Source organism: Bos taurus, chromosome 7 (genome assembly GCF_002263795.3).
Source record: "Bos taurus isolate L1 Dominette 01449 registration number 42190680 breed Hereford chromosome 7, ARS-UCD2.0, whole genome shotgun sequence".
In the NCBI taxonomy this organism is placed as follows: Eukaryota; Metazoa; Chordata; class Mammalia; order Artiodactyla; family Bovidae; genus Bos; species Bos taurus.
Window position 1 is genome coordinate 54,203,574 of NC_037334.1, and position 25,261 is coordinate 54,228,834.

The window sequence follows — 25,261 nt, forward strand, 5'->3', positions numbered from 1 at the left end:
CAGGCGAATTTGGCTGGGTTCTGCATGTGCGTTCCTTGTCTCGCCTCTGGGTTCTGGGATCAGCAGAGACCCTGCCTCTTGTATGTGGTGCGCTTGTCATCAGAGAGAGCAGGAGTCACTTGATAAATATGGAAAGTGAAGGAGCTTAGCTCCCAAATTTCCATGGCAACCCCCAAAAGAAGTACAATATCACCAAAATTATTCTGTGGGTTGCTTTTTTTAGTTGCAGTGATTTGGTTGCATACTCATGTTTTTCCGCTCCTGATTTGTACAGAAAACAGAGACTCTGCCCACTGTAACCAGTACTTTGGTTTCAAGGACATCAGTGGTCCCTGCCTGAAGCACCTGAAAAATTAAGTCACACAAAACTGCCTGCTTGTGTGCTAGCAGAACACATCCTGGTAGTTAGGGTTGCCTTATTTATGTTTATTATTTATGTCATGACCGTTGTAGAGCCTTTATCTCTACTGTGCATGGCCTGGGCACCAGGAGTGTGTGAACGAACCTTGACCTCGCTGGCCACTGTCATGGCTGCTTGGTGTAGTCTGTGTGGACAGCCGTGGCCTGCCCTTGAGTAGCGTGCATTTTTAAGGCACAGATCCACATCTAGTTTGTCACTCCTCAGGGAGCACGTGTAAGTGAAAGCATCCAACACATTACCTGCGCACATTTGCAGTTGTTTGAGCTTTTATTTTACCATTTCTTTGTCTCTGGGCTCTTCTTGCCTGTGAGTAATAAGAGAAGAGATTCTTGTTGACAAATAAGCAAGCGTTCTCCCTGCCTTCAACCAGGTCAGGAAAATTCCTGCGTTGTGGGGATTCTTTCTGTTTTGGTCATTTGATCTTGTTGATTTGACTCATAACTGGTTGCTGTTTTCCTTTTTTCAGCCCACTAGCCTGTAATTTTTTTTTTTCCAGCAATATAATTGCCATCAGTCCTTCTTATACCTTCTGATGTAGATGCCAGAGCTCATTTGACTCATCAGTGACTCAAAAAAGTCCAAAAAGTCCAGCTTTGGTATTTGAATGATTTGGTTACTTTTTTTTTTTTAAATATTTTAGGCTGCTTGTTCTCATGTTTTTCTGTCAGAAGCAAGTGTCCATTTGCCTACTTGACAGAAGTCCTCCTGTTTTGAGGGACATTACTGAATCATTTGCTCTTTTTCTTCTTAATTCATTGAAGCTGCAAATTAGAATTTGTTGTGGTACACTTTTCCTTAACCGCTAAACATTTGATTTGCTGTTGATTTTACTCCCCACTCAGTCTCTGCAATAATCACCTTCCTGCTCATCCTCAGAAAGGATTGTCAGCATTTCAGCTTAGGCGTCTGTCCTCTTAGAAGCTCTCAGTCTTATTATGTGAGGTCTCCTGTCAAAGAAAATTGTAGTGTTCCTGTAGTCAGAGAGTGCCAGGTTTTTCAGGTCTCCATATCATGTGACCCATGGGCGATGTCAGTAAAGAGTCTGCCTCTTGGGATGCATATTTGTCTATCTTGGCTGCAAAACTGTGAAATATTATGATTAAGTTTTTGGTATTTTCTTCTTGGAAAAAGAATCCCTTTCCCTGATTTTTTGCTTTTGTTGTTTTATTGTAGGTCCACCACATGTGACAGGTCCTAGATACCTAAATATAAGTCAAAATATAATCTCAAAAATAATTTGTTGTTTTAAGAAAGAATTTATGTTCTCCAGTAAATGAATCCCTCCTCAAGCTCAGTTAGGGTAGAGCCACCTATTTTATTCTATTAACTGCTAGTCCGAGGAAGGTTGAGTCTTCGTTATCCATCCATACCCTCGTTCTCTTATGGGTTTGTGGGAGTTTGGGATTAACACACAGTACTATACGTAAAATAGATCAACAAAGACTTACTGTATAGTACAGGGAACTCTACTCAGTACTCTGTAATAACCTATATGGGAAAAGAATCTGAAAAAAAGAATAGATATATGTATAACTGAATCACTTTGTCATACACCTGAAACTAACAATGTTGTGAATCTATAAAAGCTATACCCCAAAATAAAATTTTTAAAAAATAAAAAAATTTTCAAAAACCAAAATTATCATTGTTCCACATGCTGTAGCCTTCCTCATTAGCCCATGGGAGAGACCCTGTCTATAATACTGTAGTGGGAGCTAGGTTCTTAAAACTTTTACCTAAATCCATTTTTTAGAAACAAATCTTTTTTATGAGCATTAGGATTCTGATAAAATATTTTATAAAGCAAAGCATCTTTCTGTGACTTTTTTCTGTTGTAATTTTAAAATGTTGTCTGTCCCGTGCCCAATCTTAGGTTGCTTGTAGTCTACTGAGAAAGGTAGACATACGAACCAGTCAGTACTCTAATGTTCATCTGCTTAAACTACCAGTGAATTAGTGTCAGTGTCTGCTGTCTGGGAGCTGGGTTCGGTACTCAGGAGGAGCTCAATAATATTTATTGAATAAGTGAAAATTAAAAAATGTTTCATTTCAAATACTCTGTTTTCTGATGAATAGTAAGACAGGAAAAAATGTCCTGATAATATTTTAGAAAAGCTAATATTCTTTTAGCAAGGCATTATTTTAATTCATAGAATTATACCCCTCTCATGGACAAGTTGGAGAAGGCAATGGCACCCCACTCCAGTACTCTTGCCTGGAAAATCCCATGGGCAGAGGAGCCTGGTAGGCTGTAGTCCATGGGGTCGCAAAGAGTCAGACACGACTGAGCGACTTCACTTTCACTTTTCACTTTCATGCATTGGAGAAGGAAATGGCAACCCACTCCAGTGGTCTTGCCTGGAGAATCCCAGGGATGGGGGAGCCTGGTAGGCTGTAGTCCATGGGGTCGCAAAGAGTCAGACATGACTGAGCAACTTCACTTTCACTTTTCACTTTTATGCATTGGAGAAGGAAATGGCAACCCACTCCAGTGTTCTTGCCTGGAGAATCCCAGGGACAGGGGAGCCTGGTGGGCTGCCATCTATGGGGTCGCACAGAGTTGGACACAACTGAAGCGACTTAGCAGCAGCAGTAGCAACTTCATTTTCACTTTTCATTTTCATGCATTGGAGAAGGAAATGACAACCCACTCCAGTGTTCCAGTTGTAGCAACTTCACTTTCACTTTTCATTTTCATGCATTGGAGAAGGAAATGACAACCCACTCCAGTGTTCTTGCCTGGAGAATCCCAGGGATGGGGGAGCCTGGTAGGCTGTAGTCCATGGGGTCGCACAGAGTCAGACATGACTGAGCGACTTCACTTTCACTTTTCACTTTTATGCATTGGAGAAGGAAATGGCAACCCACTCCAGTGTTCTTGCCTGGAGAATCCCAGGGACAGGGGAGCCTGGTGGGCTGCCATCTATGGGGTCGCACAGAGTTGGACACGACTGAAGCGACTTAGCAGCAGCAGTAGCAGCATGGACAGGTAAATATAATCACAGAGAAATATGATCTATAGTTATTCTCTTCTATTTCCTATGAATTCAGATAATTGTGTCCTACATACTTAGCCTCAAACCGGAGTTAATAAAACTCTTCATCTCTCCTCTCATGAAGCAGAACACACAGCCTTTGAGCCCCAAAGAAGTGTCATCCTTACTCCCTGTGGAGTGGAGGTAGTCTTGGGCTCCTCATACTGTTTCAGGAGTCTTGATGTGAGGATTTTGTGCAAAGGAAAATTTTACTTACTTATGAACTGATTCATACTGATAAATGGCATATCCATTCTCTCAATGATCCCCTAATTATGTAATTTTGGGGTTGTTTTTCTTCCTGGTAGCAAGCTCCCATTTGCAGGCCCTATTAGTCCTCCCACATCTTGGCTTGATGTAACTCTTGATTTCTCTTTCTTTGTTGTTTCTCTTTGGAACTCAAGCTTTTGAAATATGAATTGTTCTAAACCTCAGGAATCAACTTAATAATCTATTTTTTTCAAAATCTAGTTAGAGTTCAAGGATATCCCATAAGCTTCATGGGTTTTTTGGACTCAGAATTCTGAAAGGCTTCAACATGGCCTTGAGAATTTGCTAAGATGCTAGGTATTATTGATGTGTATGTGTGTTTGTATCCTTATTATTGGTGTAACTAATGAGACTATTACTCTAACATCATTTCATACGCTTATTTTTATATACATGAGTAGTGCAAAGGAAGAGCATTTTTTATCATAACACCCCCCACACTCTATTTTGCCTAAAGAGACCTAAGTTCAAATGTTAACCTCTAAACTACCATGTAAGTGAGCCTAGTCTTTCTTCTTAGGGATATGGAATACTTCTGGCTCATTTCAGAAAGATCCAGTGAGGATTAACCCAGATATGATATTTCTTGATACATGAACTGATTGCCCAAAATATCAGTTCATTCCAATATGGTGTATCTGTAAGGAATGTGGAACAAGAAAGACATTCCATGTCTCTGATGTTTTGCTCCTACAGGAGTGCCCATGGCATTTGTCTAAATCATCCAAAAAGTTTTCTTCAGCACATAATTCCAAGTTTTTAAAGATGGGAAGAAACAGAAAGTTCTTTTCTTTGAGCAATGTTCTGAAGTTTACAAAACACATTCTTGCATATGATCCCACCTGATACTCATGACAGCTCCCCAAGCTGTGCAAGGCATTTTCCGTGCTCCCCATGGTATAGCTGCATTAACCAAGAGAGAGAGAGAGCCAAGGAATATTGCCTGACTCTACATACCCAATCAGGAGTATGGTCTTGAAGGGAACTCAGGGTTTCTCCCCTCTGACTTGGTAATATTCTCCAAGCACTAATATGACTGCTTGGAACATCGACTCCGATTTGTATATGTAGACTACTCTGTAGTCCTTATAGATCTATTAGTCAAAAAACTAACTGGAAGCTCAGCATCAAATACTTGGAGCTAGAGGCAACCCAGAAGGGTCTGGCTGGGGAGTGATCAGGGGGTTAGACTGCAGAGCCATAAGGAAGTGGATGGCTAAAGAGTAAATATTTTATAGTGTGGTACCGTAGGGTCAGAGGTAGGACATGGCTTAGGCAAGTAAGGCAGTGTTAGGGGCAGGAGTTTTAGAATAAAGGGTGAATGTTATGGAAGCCAAAAGGATATGATTCACTGCAAAGGGGCTTTGAAGGTTCTCTCTGTTCTGACCATCTGCCAGTCCAAAGAAGACACAACTTATGGTGTGGTGGTTGAGCCACTCTCAGGAAAAGGTTTGTCATGTGAAAGAGAAGATATGTCCTGTCAAGCAGAGGAATGAGTTTTGCTGTAAAGTTTCACATCAACTGTTACTCTCAGGTGCTTCCTTTCCCACTTGTAATTCATATTAAAAAAAATTCATTTATTTATTTTTGGCTGTGCTGGGGCTTTGTCTAGGTCTTCGTTGCTGTTCGTGGGCTTTCTCTCGCTGCAGCGATCCAGGGCTGCTCTCTAGCTGTGGTGGGCAGGCTTCTCATTGTGGTGGCTTCTCTTGTTGCAAAACACGAGCTCTAGGCACACTGGCTTCAGTGGTCGCGGCGTGTGGGCTCAGTAGTTGCAGCTCTCAGGCTTTAGAGCACAGGCTCAGTAGTTGTGGCACACAGGCCCAGCTGCCCCCTGGCATGTAGAATTGTCCTAGACTAGGGATCAAACCCATGTCCCCTACATTGGCAGGCAGTTTCCCAACCACAGAATTCACGGGGAAGTCCTCCCACTTGTGATTCTTATTTGTCCTGTAATTCTTCCCTATGTCCTTTTCCTAGTTTCATCAGCACCAGGGAGCTGCATGTAATCTCATTATTTATAAACTTTTGGATAGGTAGGAACAGACTATCCCAATAGAATCGAATGGAATAATATTAATATGGGGTTTGTGGGTTTTTGTTCCCCCAGAGGAACAAAGAAACAGCCTCATCAACTCCAGTTTGGAATCTGTCGTCTCTTCAAATGCGAACAGCATCCTCAATTCCAGCAGCAGCTTACAGCCCAACATGAACTCCAGTGACCCAGACCTGGATGTGCTCAAACCCACCCGGCCCAACTCACTGTAAGTATGACGTCCGGCTGCCGGCCACAGGGGGCCCTTGTCAGCCATTCTACCCAGAATGTGCTCTCTGGCCCCGTCTGACTTTGAGTATTGTCCCATGAACCTAATGTAAACCTTCTCCCTCAACTTGGAAGCTTGGCTAAGTTTATTTCACATGTTTTAAGCATCATCGTCTCAAAGGGGAATCACGATTCTTAACATACTGCTTCTTGGCCTTGGTGATGTTTGATCTACCATCCTGCTGAGATGGCTTTGGTGATGGCTCCTTGCCTGTGCTGGCTGCTGGGGCATGAAAAACTTTCTTTTGGTTTTACAAACATCCGGGCACTGTAATAGCTCAGTAGATCAGTAGCTACATTTGTCTCACTCATTTGTGTTGTCACAGTTTCCCTTCTCCCCAGCTTTGTTGAGTATGTTCGGTGCTATCTGTCTCCACTGCCAGAGAGAATAGCTCCAGGAGCCCTTTGAGTCATTAGCTCCTCAAACCTTAGCATGACCATGATCACAGAGCAGATGCTCTGTTGCTTCATTCTTTGGTGTTGAGCACCCACAGCTGAGACTGTTTTGAGACTGGTTGTCCAATCCTCCACGGAAACTAGACCTATTCTGCTTGGGCCAGAAAGTTCTCTTTTGTGGTTGCATCCCACATTACTTAGCTTGCTTCTTCAGACCACCCCATAAATCTTGTGCACTAGAGCCTTTGCAGAAAAAATGTGAGGCCATAACCAGAGAAACTGGACCCTCTGGCCACAGTTGTGTGAAACTCAGGAAGAGCAGGGTTGACTTTGCCTTTCTCTGGTGAAAATAGTTTGAGGTTTAGCCACAGATTGCCTTCAGGGCAGTCGTTTCTCTTGGTGAGACACCAGCATGTCAGAACCTTTTCCTACCCTTCTCCTCGCTGTGGTTGCATGATTGCACCCTGCCATTCTATCTCGCTAACATATTTACAGCCCCCAAAAATGGGTCTAACATTTTTTTTCCTTAGAAGAGACTAAGGGGTACTAAGGGTTGGAATGAAAAATGACTCTAAAATGGTTAAGAGGTGTTTAGAAAATGCAGCCACAGTGTAAGATGAAACTGTACATTGAGAAAATCAGGTCTCTTTTTAATTGTTGACAGCTTTAAATCCTACCTTGATATTCAAGAAGTGAATTACTTACCTATTATGAGGTAGATGATGTGTTTGTATACCAGGAAGTATCCTCAAATGTTCAAAATAATGTAACTTGTTCAGCTTGTGGGCAGTGAGTCCCTTCTGGTTCTCCACAGCCAATGGAGCCTCCCTCCCTTGTTGGATGGCTCCCTCAGGGACTCCCACGGCTGCTTTCCTAGACTTTAAGGAGATTCTGGTTCCTTTTCTTCCATTTTGTTTAAGCCTCTGTACCCTGCAGTTGCTGAGGTTATTTGTTGCTCAGCATGAGCATGGTTGCTCAACACTCCCTGATTTTCACCAGCAGCACCAACTAGTGGTCTTTAAGCTCTGTTTTCAGCAGCTGGTGTCTGGGAGCCCCTAAGGCTTTGTTGAGTATAGTGTGTCCAGAGAGTTACGTGGAAATGAGGGGTTATGTCTTTTAAACAGGTCATGGATGAGGAGGCTTATGATTTTTTACTTTTTGATGTCTAGATGTGATTTTTTTTTTGAGAACCCAATTATTTGTCATATGCTATGAAATGTACAAAAGTCATACTTTAAGTAAGCTAGATTTGTTTTATGTAAAACACTGGCTGTCACTTTACCTGCTTCATGCCATCCACGGGACACATGCCTACCTGCTATAGGTCTGGGGGCTTTCCCAGGGAAGGGAGTATGAGGCCAGGAACAGTCTCCTTGTTCAGTGGAGGATGGGAGGCTGGAATGTGGGTATGTTTCTTGCTGGGCTATTGTCTTGCATTTGAGGGCATAGCTAAGTGATGCCTGGGAATCCTGAGCTCCGGGAAGACTGCTCTTAAGGTAGAAGCAGTGCTGACATGGAGTTTGCCTCAGCCCTGATGAGGGCCATGTCAGTGCCTCAACACTGCAACTGGTCCACCACCCATTTCTGAAACCCAGGGCCGGGAGAGCTTGTCACCCAGTTTGGGCCTGCCTGGTTTTTTCTGCCTGGGATTGGCCTGGATGGACTGCACATGGACAGACTCGAGGTCACCCCGGCAAATGCAAGCCGCAGCATTTCCCTGAGGCTGTGAATTCTGAGAGGTCTGAAGCACCTTCTGCTGTGGTGCTTGGGCTCTGTCCCAACCAGTCCAGACCACTTGGGTCTCAGCCCTGGACCCTTTCATTCTTTCCATCCTTGCTCACTTTGAGATGCACCAAACTCCTTGAATGGGAAACAATGATGCAGATGAGGACACAAGGCCAAGTCAAGGGGTGGGGGATTACCACTACATTGAGTATAAATTAGGCATAATCTCGGGAACCAGTCACCAGAAAACTGTCTTTTTTTATTTCATTCATTTGTTTTTCACTGTTTTCATAATGACTGGGATGATCCTTCTGACCACATAACAATCATAATGAAAGAAACACATTTGTGACTCGGCATCTTTGGTGCTTCAGAGGCCATATTTTGCTGTCTCATTGGTAAATCTTTCCTAATTCTCCTAGGGGATGAGTGCCCTCTTGTTTGTGTGGACATAATGCTAAAGCTGGCATCAGAATCAGAGATGCTACCATTTCAGCCTTGCTAGGGCAAGACTTCAGGGATCCTGTCTTTGGGAGGTCCTCAGCCATCTCTCCTAAAGGTCAAAGAGCACTTTAGCTTGTCTAAAATGGTCAGTGGAGATCACTGAGCAAATTTGTGCTTAGACCTCTGCTGAGCTTCCTGTGGTAAAGGAGAAGGAGAGAATTCCTGGGCCTCCCCAGAAGTTTATACTCTGGTTGAGGAGGAAAGACAGTGGTAAACAACAGTGCTAAATTGGACTTAGAACTCAGAAGTATATAGAGAGTTCAGCAACTCTTAACTGGGTATTTAGGTACACAAGCCAGTCTAGAGTTGGGAAAGGTGGAGTAGATGAAATGCGAGGTGGGCACTAGGAAAGATGATACTAATGGATGGAAGAGCATTTCAGATAAGGGGATGAGGGAGGCAGAAGTGATCCAGGATGGAGGAAAACGTTCTACGGAAATGTGTATTGGAGGAAGGGGAACTTAGTTGTCACTCAGCATGACCACCAAAAAAAAAATTGAACCAACCTTTTAAGATCAGGTCACTTCACAACAAAATCCAGATTTCATGCTGGCTGGAACCACTAGACATATACACACACACAAATGAATTTAGCCATAGACCTTACAACTTTCACAAAAATTAACTACAATGGATCATAGACCTAAGTGTAAAATGCAAAACTATAAAATTCTAGAACACAACATAGGAGAAAAACTAGGTGTCTTTGGGGTTGGCAGTGACTGTATAAATATTGCACCAAAAGCATAATCCATGAAAGAAAAAATTGGTAAGTTGGACTTCATTTAGGCTAAAAGCTTCTGCTCTGCAAAAGACATTATTAAGAAAATGAAAAGCCAAGCCACAGACTAGGAGAAAACATTTGCAAAATGCATATCTGATAAAGGACCAGTATGCTCAATATTAAAGCAAGGATATATCATTCCACACCTGTTAGAACGGCTAGCTTCCAAATCACTGACATCAAATGCTGATGAGGATAAGGAGCAACAGAAGTCTCATGCATTGCTGGTGGGAATGCAAACTGAGAAAGCCACTTTAAAAGGCAAGCTGATAGCTTCTTATAAAACTAAACGTAGATTTATCACACAACACGATCAAGTGACCACACTCCTCGGTGTTTACTCAAATAAGTTGAAAACTTACATTCACAACAAAATCCTGCCCACAAATATAAATAGCAGCTTTATTCATAATTGCCAAGTTGGAAGCAACCAAGTCATTTTCAGCAGGTGAATGGATAACCAAACTATGATACATCCAAACAATGGAATATTATTTGATGTTGAGAGGAAATAAGCTATCAAGTCATGAAAAGACATGGATGAACCATACACATCTAAAGCCACTCTGAAAAGACTATAGTATGGTATGATACCAACTACATGACATTTTGGAAAACAGAAAACTACAAAATCAGTAAAAAGATCAGAGGGCAGGAAGGACACAGGGGTTTTTTAGGACAGTGATACTTGACTATATGATACTCCAAAAGTAGACATAAGACATTATGCCTTTTCAGAACTCATAAAACTCAGAGAACAGAAAGAGTGTATCTTAATGTAAACTGTGGATAGTTAATAACAGTGGTAATAATAATGTATCAAAACTGGTTCATCAGTAGCTATAAATATACCACAGTAATGAAAGGTGTTAATAATAGAGGAAACTTAGGGAAAGGGGAGAGTTATATGAAAATTCTAAGTTATTTTGAGCAATTTTTTATAAGCTTAAAACTGCTCTAAAAATAGGCTATTAATAGATTTTTAAAAATCTAGATTTCCAGCTTCTTCTGAAAAGTTAAAAGATTTGGCCACTTTAAATCCATATGTTTTCTGGTAACAGGTGAAACTCTTTAGTCCCTAGCTTCTTATGGTCCCAGTCCTTTCTATCTCAGAGGCCTATGATAAATATGGCCCCAGAGTCTTTGCAGCTCCTCCCCTTAAGAGGTGGAGCTCTTGAACTTAGGCTGGCCTTTACCCTCTGACTTGATTTGACCATCATATGACTTCCACGCCAGGCCACAAGGCCCAGCAGCTTCCTGTCTCATCCTCTTGGAACCCAGTCACCATGTAAAAAAACCCAGTCCAGCCTCCTTGAGGATGAAGGACTATTGGAGAGAGAAGGCCTACTCTCCCAGCTAAGCCCAGAACCCGGGCCACCAGTCAGCCAATGCAGCCACAAGAGTGAGTCCAGGAAAGAGCAACAGAAATGCCGCCCAATTAACTCACAGATTCATGAGGAGTAATGCATTGTAGTTGTTTTAAGCTACTGAATTTAGGCCAGTTTTTTCAGCAAAGGTTAACTGACAGAAGTCAGAGTCATGAGCAACGGCCTTGGGATGGAGCTGGGCTGCCTAGGTCAGTAGGAGGGGATGGAAGGTTCTCACCCTGCCACAGTGGCATATGAAGATGAGCTTCCCATTTACAGAACTTATTTGAAAGAAAATAACTCATAAATGAGATTCTAAGAAGTTAAGAAACAAAACCAAACCCATAGCTGATGGCAGAGGCAAAAAGAAAGATAGTTCCATCACTGATATGGAAAGCAGGGAGACCTAGGCTTTAATCCTGGCACCAACATCAACTGGCCAATGCCTGTCCTTGGCCCCGAATGTGTCCCTAAACGCACCCATCCCCCTACTCCCAGTGGTGGACAGAGTTGGGTGAACTGTCCTAAGAACAGAGGTCATTTGCTGGGTGCTTACAAAGGACAGCAGAAATTCATCTCTTTCCTTCCTAGTGACCAAGAGAACTGGCCTCATGCCTCCGCTTTTTTGGATGATAGTTTTTTAAAGAGGAAGTAAACAAATGCTGAGAAAGAAGTCAGGGGACGTCCCACTAGGGACTGAAGATACTGCAGTAATTCCCCCAAATTAAAACTGACCAAGGAAATGCTTTTTTTCAGACCACTGGGGTAGGGATAGAAAGAAGGACAGGGGATGATTCCAGTAATGGGACAACCTAACCTGAGAGTTCTCCCTGCCTAAGTGGTCCCCACCCATAAAAACTAACTCACTGCCCAGTAGCCCCATAAATAAAACTGATTTTTCTTGTCCTTTCCTCTTAACACACACACACACATGCATGTCCAAGTTATTTCTGGTGACCTAAAAGATGTGTGCATGCCAAATGCCTTCAATTTCTGCCAGAGTCAACCTCTCCAGTTTTAGTGGCCAGTGAGAGGCAAGAGAACAGTGCCTGGAATTCAGAGGATAAACACGGCCTGCTTCCAGGCCGAGTTGTTTCTCTGAGGCACTATTGGCTCCTACTGAATTTGCTTCAGCTGCTCTCACATGAAACCTGGGAAAAGCTCACCAAGAGAGATACCTCTAAAAGTTTACTTCTGTTTTACTTATTCAGTCAACATTCACTCAACAAATACTGTTTGAACACTGACTGTGGGCCAGGTGTTGTTCTGAATCCTAAAGATAGGGTGATAAGAAATTGCATTGTTTCTGCTGTCATGGAGTTTATATTCTAGAAAGGTAATATCAGAATCTGAGATAGCAAATGTTGAAAAGTTCTGTGGAGAAAATTAACATAGAGAAAAGCAGGTATGGATTTGGAGGGGAAGGAGGCAAGTTACTTTAGTACTTTCTGCCTCAGTTTCTTCATCTGTAAAATACCCTATTCATACCCTCCATGAAAAGGTTTTGTGATGTTTAAGCGAGATCATCTTTTGTTGTGCCGTTTACATGTTCGGCACTATGAATGGCAATTATCAGTAACTCATCAGGGGTCCTCTTCTGCTCTGTCCTTCCTGTCCCTTTATTCCCTCATCTCTGGCCTGTGTTATTCAGGTGCAGAGAGATGTCCCAGGCTGTTCTGACCATTCTCCACACTGGCCTCCTGTCTCGAAGGCCTGGAGCTGTCAGGTCAGTCTTTGAGTTACTAGTGAAAGAAGGAACTTCTACTGTAGAGGCAGATACTGCCCCACCTTAAACCTAGACCCACCGGGGTAGACAGGCCTGTTCCTAAAACATAGGAAACCTCCACACCCCACTGGGTACGTGATAAGCTGCATGCCTCACTGTTATTTATTGGGTCCAGATAAATCACTAAATGAATAAGAGGCATTAGACAAGTGATAACTAATGGCATATTTTTTAAAGTAATTTTACCATCTAAATGCTATTTTATGCCAAAAGAGTTACACCCAGCAGCTATGAGTTTGCTCCAGTGATCTTTATTTGTCATTCTTTGGAATGCAGGGATTTGAAAGAGGAAGTTTTCCTCTGTGGTTAAATCAGCTTTCTGTGGGAAGAGGATCTTTCCTGTTAGATTGAGGATATTTTTTCTTACCTGCCTCCAAGCATAAAATCTCTCTTCAGACAGTTTTGCCTGAAAATTTGGCGGTGTTCCCCACCTTGCAAAATAGCTTGAAAGCAAAATGATTTTCACAAGGAATCCTTTTCCTTTTATTACTCCTCACCACCTCCACGGTAGTTCCCGCCTGCTCAATCGTGGCCATCTCTTGGACAAGCCCCGAACCATCCCTCTTACATCTCAGGCTCCTGCGGCCACCATGGCCACAGCTTTTCCAAGGCTAGGTTGGATACCTAGCCAGGTTCGGTTTGGTACCAGACTAGGTTCCCTTGGCATTTTCAGAGATTGTCACCGATGTCACCCACATTCTTGTTTTCTGAGAGGCTTCCTGTCAGCTTTTCCCATTGCCCAGCCAAGATCTCACTTGGTTGAGGGTGGCGATCCTGCCTGGTGATCCATCCAATTTTTATTGGATAAATGCGTTTCGTTATTAGCGGTTTTGTTTGTTTGTTTGTTTGTTTTTTCCACAGAAAAAATTGCTCAAGGCAGGCCTCACTCTTCATGACCCACAGGATTTCTTTCCCAAGCACCAGGGCTGTCTGTGAGCTTGGATATCTCCAGCCGGTCGGCAGAGGGGGTATGGGAGGAGACGGGGACCAAACACCGTTTAGTGCTCAGCCGGCGTCCCTGACAGAGTGGAAATCAAAAAAGGAACAGTGTTTTCCTTCACATGGATTGTTTTCTTCCCCCCTTTACAAGCTAAAATCATGGAAAGGGCCTGCATTTTCTTCTATAAACTAATTAATCTTACTAAATAGTCTTAAATAATTCCCCCCATTTGCCATGATGTGGTAGATGCTGAAACCTTGGAGTTTAATTAAATATATGAATGAACAAGTTTTATTCTGGAGTTAGCTGTATTTTGTCTATGTAAGTAGGTGTTAAGCATTTTAAATCTCCACTTTTTGGTAGTGCCTTTAGGGAAGGAAGTAAGCTTAAGATTTTGCATGGCTTTCAGCACTATTATGCCTGTAAGTGGACTTGGAAGGAACACTAAGTGGCTGTTTTTCTCGATTTGGATTAAGAACTGGAATTGTCTCTCTCCTCCCTATGTATATAATTTGGAGGAATCTTACTGGGAGATCCAGATCCTAAATTAAGTAAATTAAAAGCATATTGGAGTTCAGGAACTACTTTTAAATCTCTTCAGTCAGTCTGGAAAGCAGATGCTTACTTAGCTAGGAACATATTCCTAGTTGGAAACAGCCTTGAGGTCTTATTTTTAATGTCTCTGAGTTAAGAATCTAGAAAACCTTGTACTGTAGGCTGCTTTGGTCTCTGCATGCTGCTCTTTCTGGGCAGAGTCTTAGCTCAGTACGGCGGTTCCCAGAATGTGGTCCTGCGACCACCATCATTGGTACCACCTGGGAGCTGGTTAGAAATACATGTTCTCAGGCCCCACCCAGACTTACAGGATAGACAACTCTGGAGGAGGGGCCCAGCAATCGTGGTTTAACAAGCCCGGCAGGTCGTTTTGACACGTGGTCCTCAAGTCTGAGAACCATAGTCACAGTGCCTTAGGCTGATGGACTTCCACAAGAATAAAATCTGGATATACATCAATGTAAAGCTCTCAGGGCCAAGCCTGTGTCATCACTGGCACTTTGATTGTCCCTGCAGTGATGACAGTAGTGGAGCTTAAGAGTGCCCTGCCCTTGGCCCTCAGGGGAATCCAATTAGCTCACCAGTGCTTTCCTTTAAAGTTCCTCAAGGAAGCCAGCCAGCTACTTTGCAAATGCTTGCCTTTTGGTCATAAATCGTGACAGGATGGGTTCATCAATTAATCAAGCCAATAGATATTCTTACTGTGCGTCTACTGTGTATGTAACCCAAGAAAATCAAGACCCTTGCACTGGGTCTTGACAGAAAAAGAGATCTCAGGGTATGTGATACTGAAAGTGTTGGGTCAGCATCAGCATGTAGGAAAGATGTGAGACTTGTAGATAACCATTCACCAGACTGATGCAGGAATGGGAAACAAGTGCAAAGAGTGGAGTGGGGCGAAGTTCAACAGATTCTTAACAAGAGGACTTCTGTGCCTTTAATATGTCCATTGTGAATCTCCCGAGGGGCATGTCTTAGGCTGCATTTCCTAAATGTGTGTGACCATAGAAGATGGTTTTACAGTGCTTCTCTTCAGCCTCTTAAAACAGGATTCCATAGTTTGAGGAAATGCTATTTTGAAACACTATTTTTGAGGGGGGAAATATGTTTCTCATAGTGGATGGTTATCATTATGGCAGAGATCCTGCAAACAAATAGTGATTTCATTTATATAGAGATGTGTGGCTGCACATAGGTACCTGAAGACTGAAATGGGCTCTGTCATAACATAAGCGGCTCTGTCACGCACAAAGCATCAGTGAGCCTTGGGATCCGGTGTTAAGGGAAAGCCAGTGTGGCCTGGACAGTGAAACCTTAGCTCTGCTATATCCTAGCTGGGTAAACTTGGGCAAGTTACTTGCCCTCTCTGAGTTAGACCTCTTCCTTGAAATGGTAAGTAGTAATAGTGAAGGTGACAGTTGCTCAGTTGTGTCTGACTCTGCGACCCCTTTTAAAACAGAATATATAATGGAAAAACTTTAACTTCTGACCTTTATGGACATACATTAGAGTTACTCCATCATAATCAGCGGTTGCTCTGGAAACTCAGACTCACAGCATAAGGCACCTGTGTTCCTCACTACCCATCCCCGCCTTCTGGATAGTAAGATCACATGCTTCCTGTAATGAAAAGGAATAATTTAGTACTTTTATCATTCTTTTCAGCTTCTCTTGTAAAAGGTAGAAGTGACACCGTTTGTGATTAGACACACTGAAAATAAGTGTTTTATGTAGTTTCTGGTGACTATAGCAGTGACATAGAGAGAAATCATCTTGGGTTTTGAGAAAATTGGAAAGCCCTGTTCAGTTTATTTTGCTTACCACCGTACTCAAAACCTTTGACGATTTAAGCAGGTGAAACATGCAGGATAGAATTTGAGGACAGCGGCACCCAAAAGATAGAATGGGAGAAGGAGGTTGGCAAGGCTGTTGTCATGTCACATGAGACATCACTGACAGAAATGATTATAGCCCATGAACTTCAGCATTTAGACTTGAAGAGTACTGCTTGAAGGTTGGGAAATCCAAAGCTGAAGCATGAGAGCGATTTCTGATCTTCAAGTGTGTTGGCTTCAACCCTGTCTTGGAGGAAATCTATACCCTCCCCTCCCCTCCCTTCCACACACTGTGCCTTATAGCATAGACCTCATGATGGGAGTGACACGCAGCTCTCCGCCCCCTCTGGGGGAGAAGCAGCCCCTGCCTCTCACACACACACCCCTCCTCTTTACCATTCTTCTCTTGACCCTTTGTGTGAAAGTGGAATTAGGGGACTTATTCCCTGAGCCATCCATGGTGGTACTTGTGATGTGCGGTTGTCACAGAAAAATAAACTGGCAGAAGATCAAGAAGTAGAGTCATAGGTATTCCAAACACAGTGAACCAGTAGAGACAAGGTCCACATGTTAGTGACCGACACGGACAAGGTGATCATTTCAGACAGCTGTTAGACCCAGCACTATCCCAAGTGAAGACTGCAATTTAAATAATTATTAGCAGAGGAATATCACTGACTGCTCTTATTTGAGCTTCTACCCTTTCTTAAATCTCAGTGTAACAGAGACTTTGCTCCAGCTTATGTGTCCGTATGGTTATATGGTACCACCAGTTGAGTGTTTGCTGGTGAAGCCTACCTGCACAGTGTGAGCCGCCAGAACCACCAGATCTGAGGGACAGTCTCTTCCCCATCAGCCCACAGACACATAATAAACACCTTCTGTTCAGTCAATAGTAAAGAGACTTATCAATACTCTCTGCTCAAATCTCTCAGAGTCCACATGAGGGAAAACCAGAGCTTTGGACATAAGGGGAACATTACTGCCAATGAGACAGATTCTAAGCAGTAAATAAGTGAGTGATCTGGTCATTCATTCAGAAATATTTGTGGTTGAATGACGTGCCTTTGCAGTTTATGTTGTACGGACAGGGTTTCCAATAATCTCCCTCCTGCATCTTCTAGAGCTGCTTTAGATTTGTAATTTCCTTGTCTGCCTTGGTCCAGTTTACTGAGAGTGGAGTAGGGAGGAGTTCTGGTTTAATGATCCAACGTTTTTATGCTGTTAGCCAGGAGACTTTCTGCCTCTCAGACTCTGCCAATTTTCAAGCTTTGGGTTTATAAAAGAGAAGATGGTACAGTTCCCAATTCTTTTTTTTTTTTTACAAAGGTCTATGGATCTAACATCTTAGATAACCTAAAATTTAAAATTTGCACCATAAGAATGATATATAGAGAAAAAATATTGAAAGAAATGCAAAATTGGAATTTGACCATTTGAATATGTTGTGGTTAATTTTTTTTTCCCCATCCCTAACTGACTTTCTCATTGAAGTGAAGTGAAGTCACTCAGTTGTATCTGACTCTTTGTGACCCCATGGACTTAGCCTGCCAGGCTTCTCTGTCCATGGGATTTTCCAGGCAAGAATACTGGAGTGGGTTGCCATTTCCTTCTCCAGGGGATCTTCCCAACCCAGGGATCGAACCCGTGTCTCCTGCATTGTAGGCAGATGCTTTTACAGACGTTCTCATTAGGATAGTTGTACTTTTTTTCTTGCCAAAAAGCTAGGAGTTGAGTAATACTTGTTGCAAAAATCAGTAACAATTTCTTGTGTAAAGTCCTACACCAAATGTCGTATTAAATTGAAAATTAATTCATATTTTGAAGGTTTATTTTGTGACCTTACATGGAAAAGGAAAGTTCTTGAGAATTAGTAGTACTTTCATCTCTGAATTAGAGTAGCCAGGAAAAATAAGTAAGAAGACCTTGCTGTGAGTCAAGAGAAGTTTTGCTAGTAAAATTTCATGCAACATCCAAATCTCTGTGTAGGGGTGAGGGCTATTTTTTCTGTCTTTGTCTATTAGGAAATTCTAAGTTAAATTTCCTCTGCTTCACAAGCCAATTATTAATTATGCCTTTAATTTCAGTATGAGTCAATTAGGTAATATGACCATAAGTAAATACCCAGCTTCATCATTGCAAAGAAAGAAACTCTTCTTAGAGTATTTTTCTTTGCAAACTCAGATGATTTTTCCAGGCTCTTCTTCTGCTTCAAGAAATGTCAGCTCCTGGAGTTATCCTTTTCAAGGTACAGTTTAATAACCAATTCCAGTGGCAATACAAAGGGAGGCTTAATAGAACTTGAGCTGAGTTGATATTTTGAATAGGGCTTGCTCAGAATCAGGCCATAGAGAGCTCTGTTAACCATGATCTGAATGCTCCTGGCCAAAACACAGTCCAAGCCAGCTTTCTGCCTTACACTTCACTCTTGGTGTGCCTCGTACAAGCAGTTCACCAAGTAACCCACTGAACTTGGCATAGCTCAGGAAGCATTGGACTTCTGTATTAAAAATATTCAGCGGAAACCTAAGACACTCCTCTAGAATATGAATATGTAATCAGTATGTTCAGTTCAGTTCAGTCACTCAGTTGTATCCGACTCTTGGTAACCCCATGGACTGCAGCACACCAGGCTTTCCTGTCCGTCACCAACTCCTGGAACCTACTCAAACTCATGTCCATTGAGTTGGTGATGCCATCCAACCATCTCATCCTATCATCCCCTTCTCCCACCTTCAATCTTTCCCAGCATCAGGGTCTTTTCAAATGAGTCAGTTCTTCACATCAGGTAGCCAAAGTATTGGAGTTTCAGCTTTAGCATCAGTCCTCCCAATGAATATTCAGGACTGATCTCCTTTAGGATGGACTGGTTGGATCTCCTTGCAGTCCAAGGGACTCTCAAGAGTCTTCTCCAACACCACAGTTCAAAAGCATCAATTCTTCAGCACTCTGTTTTCTTTATGATCCAACTCTTACATCCATACATGACCACTGGAAAAACCATAGCTTTGACTAGATGAACCTTGTTGGCAAAGTAATGTCTCTGCTTTTTAATATGCTGTCTAGGTTGGTCATAGCTCTTCTTTCAAGGAGCAAGCATCTTTTAATTTCATGGCTAAAGTCATTATCTACAGTGATTTTTGAGCCCAAGAAATCAGTATGTGGGGCCCCCCAAAATAGAAGAGTGGTGTGATGTCCAGCAGAACCTTAGATGTGTGTTGCTACAGCCTCATGCTTAGCTTTACTCCAGGTTCATTGAGAAATACAAGAATCTGTGGTAAAGAAGAGAAAGAACATATTATCTTTACTCAGGTGAGCTGACCTGTATTTTACCACCTCTCAAGATGTTCCCTTTTCTATGGAGATCATGTGATTCTTTCAGAACTCTTTCCCATGCATCACTGTGGGCCTGCGTGTGCTCCACATGGAAGCTGAGAGACTAGAGTGCGTGTTTGTGCACAGCTGGAGGTGGAGTCCGGACTCCCGAGGGCCAGGCTTTGATTTTGTTGAATGGGGCATCTGGATGCAGAGTTTTAGAGGCTGGGGGAGAGACAAGAGAGGATAGATGCGGGTGTTGTCAGTTGGGTGGGGCGCTTTGGGGGAGCAGAACTATCTCAAGGGAAATGTTAGGAGTCTCTCATAAGTGGTGTGTGATATGAATCCTCTTCATGTCGCTTCACGAAGTCCACAGTACAAATCAGGTTTTCATTATTCAGGCTGTCACAGTGTTAAGAGTGTAGGCTCTCAAATAGATTTGAGTTCATGTCCCAACTTTACTGCTTATCAGCTGTGTTGCCATGAAGTTACTAGACATATGCAAAATTTGTCTGTTTAATAGAAATAATAATACTCTCTACCTCCTAAGGTTGTGAGGATTAAATGAATTAGTTCGTGTAAAGCACTTAGTATGGCTCTTATCATGTAATAAGTGCTCAGCAGAAGTTACCTGCCCTGCTGAGTGGCATAGTTGTTACTTTAAAAATAACTGAGGACACAAAATGTCTCAGTTGGTTGTACTGAGGTCCTGAGCCCTGCTTCTTGGTAGGCATGGGGTGAAGAGGGATCCCGCATGTCTGAGTTAGAGAGCAGCACAGCCCCTCCCCCAGACCAATTGCAGGGCGCACGTGGCAGTGAGCCCCAGAGCGCTCTGAGTAATCGGGAGAGCCCATACCTTCACCTGGTTTCTAACCTGGTTGGACACCCTCAGGTCATTGAGGGGAGTGAGGAATATGATAGGGAGAAACAGAAGCCAGGAACCAAGGCAAGGTTGGAAAGAGCTGGGACTACAGAGAGGTGAAGCCACCCAGAGGGTGGCCAGGACCAAAAGGAAGCTGAATAGGGGCTTTTACTCCACGTTACCACCTGCAGCTGCCAGATGTGTTGGCCCTCATTGTGTCCAGCTGTTTCTGCTTGATGCTCACACCTGGCTTACTCTTCCTGTCATTTTGTGTGTGCATCTTTTTCCCCTTTATGGCTTCTGCACTCATAGCTTTGGATTTCCATGACTTCAGTGCTACCTCATAGCTTCTCTCTTTACAGAATTTCATCTTCTGCTTCTGTCTAATTCTCTGCTTCCCATCCTGACTTCCTGAGAGTAAAACTGAGTAAGTCCAGCTTTCTGCTAGACCCTGTCCTTGGCTGGTGATCACTATGGAGTGGAGACCCTGAGGCAGGTGCCTCTACCACTTAGTCATCTAAGGCCAGAGGAACTGGGCTATGAAACTTCTCAGCAGAAACAGAGGGGAGAACAGTTTCTAAAGTTGCCCTGTCCAACATTTATACCTTATTTTGCACACAATTCTAACAAACTGGGCTTGAAGATTTCTCATCATCTAACATTTTGGAATGTAATGGTCCACTCTGTTCATTCACAGAACAGAAATTAATAATTACTGGTAAGGCCAGGCACAGAGCACTTAGGAGAAAAAAATACACGAAGATGGTAATAGTACAGAGGTCTGCATATGGAGCGAGACAGCCCTCGTCCCCAGCGGGCCCTTGGGCCGCAACTATGTGGCAGCCAAGACACTAGTTGACGTTTATGATCCTGATTTCTTAATAAAGTAAACTCTGCTTGAGATATTCTGGTTTTGAAAGCAGAAAAATACATGTGCTGCATCTTAGAAAGGTGTCCACAGGTTATAATAAAAACATGGGTGCTTGAATAATTAAATTTGATATTTTTATAGAGTTACTTGGTGGGAAATCTTGACACATGACCAAACCAGACCCACCCTAATATTTTCATGTTTTTTTTTTTTTGAACTGTCACTTAAAACTTAAAAAATTTTCAGTTAGAGTCTGATTTTCCCACCCCCGCCCCAGAATGGTGAGAAGCCATGTTTCCTGCACAAGAAGAAAGTCCAGTTGCTGTCATTCCAGTGTGCAGAGAGAAACAGAAGATAGTGGGAACAGCACTATAGAGGTGGCTTCTTGTGCCCTTTTCATTCCTCTAGTTCGAGGTGTTTCAGTCTTCTGCAGCCAAAATATTCCTTAGTCATTCAGCAGTGTTTACTGAATGTCCTCAATATGTAAGCACATTACATTAAAGATGAGTTAGTTGGAGATAGTGCCCTTAAAACAAGAGTCTGCAGAAATATAAAATACATTAGTATATATAAATATATATATACATATATGTTTAAAAATGGGTGAAGGTGGTCAACAGGTACAAACTTGATAAGTCCCAGGGATATAAAGTACAGTATGGTGACTTCAAAGAAGTTAAAAGAAAAAATAAGAAAATATAGTCCTTCTATATAATCATACATATTAATATATAAAATATGCCATAACTGTAAACCAAGACCAAAAAGTCTGGATGCTACAGGATGAAGTGCTGCTGAATTCCCCAAGAGGATGATCAAGGAAGGGTTTGTGATCAAATTGACACTTGAACCTGGGTCTTGCGAGATCTGTCAGGTTTAGGCAGAAAGGACTGGGATGTTCTGGGCAAGAGGGACAGTAGGGAAAGGCTCAGAGGCAGAAATGTAATCCAAGCACATGTGGGGAGCAGCTCATAATTGACTCTGTCTGAACATATGCTTTTCATCTACAGTATTATAGTTGTTTTGCTTCTTATGTCAATATGATTTTTTACTTCTTTAGGCGCTAAAGCTGGGAAAGCCTAGTAAATGTTGTCTTCCCATTCCAGAATTCTGTGCTAGCTGGATCCCAGTGGAGCATCATCTACTGATTAATCTTGTGTAATTGACTTGCCTGAGACGTTCCCTACTTTCATCACAGTTTTGCTTCACAGTCAAATAGACCTCACCATCTGGAAGTCTCTTTTTTTTTTTTTTTTTAGGCCAAATTCTCTTTCACAAAGGGCCCATTTCCATTTCTAAGTGTCACATAAAGCCCTACAACGTTCTGCTGCTCCTTCCTTGCTTTGAGTTTTCTGTTGTAAAAAGTAAGCAAAACAGTCTGAAAATAAGTTATATTCTTCTTGTCTGTGCTACAATCCAGCACCAACACATCAGACAAATTCTGACACCTTTAGCTTTCAGCAGGGGCTGTTTACCTTGTTGAAAGAGATGAGTTCTGAGCTCAGAATGGGGAAAGCAGCCTGGAGACAATCGGGACAGGCTAAACTCTTAGTGGGCTTAATAAGGAGAGAGTATAAATAGGGATCACATAGCCTTACAGAAAATTCCTGCTTATTTTTTTACTCCTTAGGCAGAGATGCTATGTTTAGCCTTCAGTTACTGTGCTAAACTCACTAAAGTAAGCCTGGTATTTATTTTCATTCGGATCAGTAACATCCATTCTCTTTCTCAAATCCTAAGTGAATGATGGAAACTGCATCCCAGCTGTTTACCTCTAGCTGACACATTGTAACAAGGCACCATGCACTGTAGAAGTTACTGTGCAGCCTTTGCTTTTGGAATCTTTACTTTTCTATCAATCCAGGGTCTTTCTGAGTTCTCCTTAAGAGGTGACTATTCCTGTCCTCACATGTTTTCTGGTACTTGAGCATTAAGATAAACTTCCCTAACTTGACATCTTTTCAGTGAACAGGCATTCATTATACTGAAGACCCTATGTGTCAACTTAGGCAAATCCACCAATCAGAATTCTTGATTCAAGTAAAGAAAACTCAGCCCACCTCTCATAGGCTGACATGGAACCTACTGGTTCACCTACATATTTGATAAGCAAGGAACCTCTGCTTCACACATGCGTGGATCCAGGCACTCAGATGTGGCTATTGGGACCCAGCTCCTGCCATCCCTCAGCTCAGTTTCCCTCTGTGTTGACTCTTCTCATAGATAAGCACTTTCCTTTTGATTGTAAGATGGTTGCCACCAGCTGGGCTGACTTCCTTAAAAGCCCAACTTCAGGAAAAAAGAGAGAACCTCCCTTCCTTAAAAGTTTGAATGAGGCATTTGAACCAGGCATTGAATGGTGCCTGATTTCTCGTGGTCCACACTGCATCGCCAGTCCAGTCCCTTATCCAGTATCTGTGACCTGAGTGTGGGATGCTCTGCTGGGCTGGGCCTGTGTCTCCTGCTCCTCCTTGCCTGGCTGGAAGGAGGAGGGTCGACACTCCAAGCAAAGGACTGTGAGTACTGGGGGTGGGGTGGGGTGCTGTCCCCAGAGGAGAGGTGACCCAGACCACAAGTGTCTACTCTGCAGGCCTTTCTGACATGGATTTGGTGAAGGATTTGGTGTCTTAGATGCCAGGAGGCAAATCTATACTGCTTTTTGTTGTTGTCCCCAATAGTTCCTCACATGTCCTCTGAAAATGTCGCTTTTTGAGTCCAAATGGTTGTTGTAGAATGTCTTATTTTAGTCCTAGTTAACTGACTGGCTCCTTCCAGAAGAACATAGTTTACAGTTTTAAAAAATGAAGAAAATATCATCTTCTTGCTTAGCTCTGGACAAAATTGATTCACTTAAAAAACAAATTTCTGGGAAAAGGTTTCATTATCAGAGCCCATTACAGATCATTAGAGGACACGAGGCAAACACCGGTGTGCCTGGGCCCGGTATCCATTAGTTTTAATGACAGTGTTGGGAGGAGTGCATCTAAGCATGTGAGTAATTGGAGGGAAAGGCACCTTAAAGCGCTGGCCCCTTCTCTTCTGTGAGAGCCTTGAACACATGGGGACAGTGTATCCTCTGGCTCAGTGCCTCTGGGAGCTCCTCAGGCCAGGCCCCTGGGTGGTGGCATCTTCTGGTGGCTTGCCAGAAATGGCTGGGCAGCCAGCAGCCAACTCACTGAGCTATGCACCAGTCTCCAGCTTGTGGTGACGTTGTCCAAAGCCTACGAGTGTGGATAAGAACTGAATCTTCTGCCAGGATCACATTGAGGTGCTGGAAAATTCCACCTTAGTTTGATCGTCCAGGGCCTGATTCATATTCCTGAGAACAAATTTTGCTCTCAAAGATTGAAAATATAATGATGCGAAGTGAAGTCTCCATAAAATTTAGGATGATGGTGGTGGTGGTGATGGTAGCTAACGCTCAGTAAACATGGCTGTACCAGGTTCTTGACATGTATTTACTTATATTATAACATAATACGTGAGGGATTGTTATCACCCCAATTTTACATGTGAGGAAAGAGCACAGAGAGATTGCCTAACTTACCTGAGGGTAGAGGTGGAATTTGAACCTGGGCAGTCAGATTCTAGTATCCCCCCACCCTCAATCTCTATGCTTAAAAAGCTCTTCCGGAGGTGATTGGGTGACTGGCTTCCAAGATTGGGCACACAAAGCAGCCCCACCACGCTCTCCCTCTCTCGCCTCCATTCCCTGTATGATTGAAGTTCAAGGGCTGGGCAAGTTTGCGAAGTTAAGAGGGATGTAAAAGAATAAGAAGCAGTGAATGAATGCCTGAAAAAAGAGCTCAGGCCAAAGTTTAAGAGAAGGAGGGAGAGAGAGGAGAACAGGAAGGAGATGGGATAAACTGTAACAAAGGACAGAGAATATAAAAGACGAAAATGGGGGATTCCAGGGAGTTCGGAGAATGGGGTAGATGTTTAGTGGCCATCTGCTACTGCCAGGCACTAGTCTTGAGATTTTACATGATCTAACCTTCCTTACAACCTAGCAAAGTAAACAACCACTTTTTACAAATGAGGAAACTGAGTTTCAGGTGGATGAAGTGACATCCACAAGGTCACAGAGCTGGCAGGAAGCAGAGCCAGGATGTTAAAAAGAGGCCTGTGTGAGCCTCAGGCCCGCAGGTCTCCCGTCGTCTTGAGGATCAGTCATGGGCACAGGAGAGAGACTAATCATTTCTGGCGGTGGTTTGTAGCCTGGATGTGAGCCACAGTTCGGATCTGGAGCTCTGACAGATACTGGGAGATAAGGCT

At 42.9% G+C, this 25,261-nt stretch overlaps 1 protein-coding gene across 6 annotated transcripts in view; it reads left to right on the plus strand.

Annotated features, from left to right (window-relative positions):
* Window positions 1-25,261, plus strand: part of ARHGAP26 (Rho GTPase activating protein 26) — a 473,317-nt gene that overhangs the window by 392,034 nt on the left and 56,022 nt on the right. For all 6 annotated transcript variants that reach the window (XM_024994422.2, XM_024994425.2, NM_001205522.1 and 3 more), the window contains exon 20: window positions 5,834-5,987. In XM_024994422.2, coding sequence (XP_024850190.1) covers window positions 5,834-5,987 — 154 coding nt within the window. The remainder of the gene's footprint in view (window positions 1-5,833; window positions 5,988-25,261) is intronic.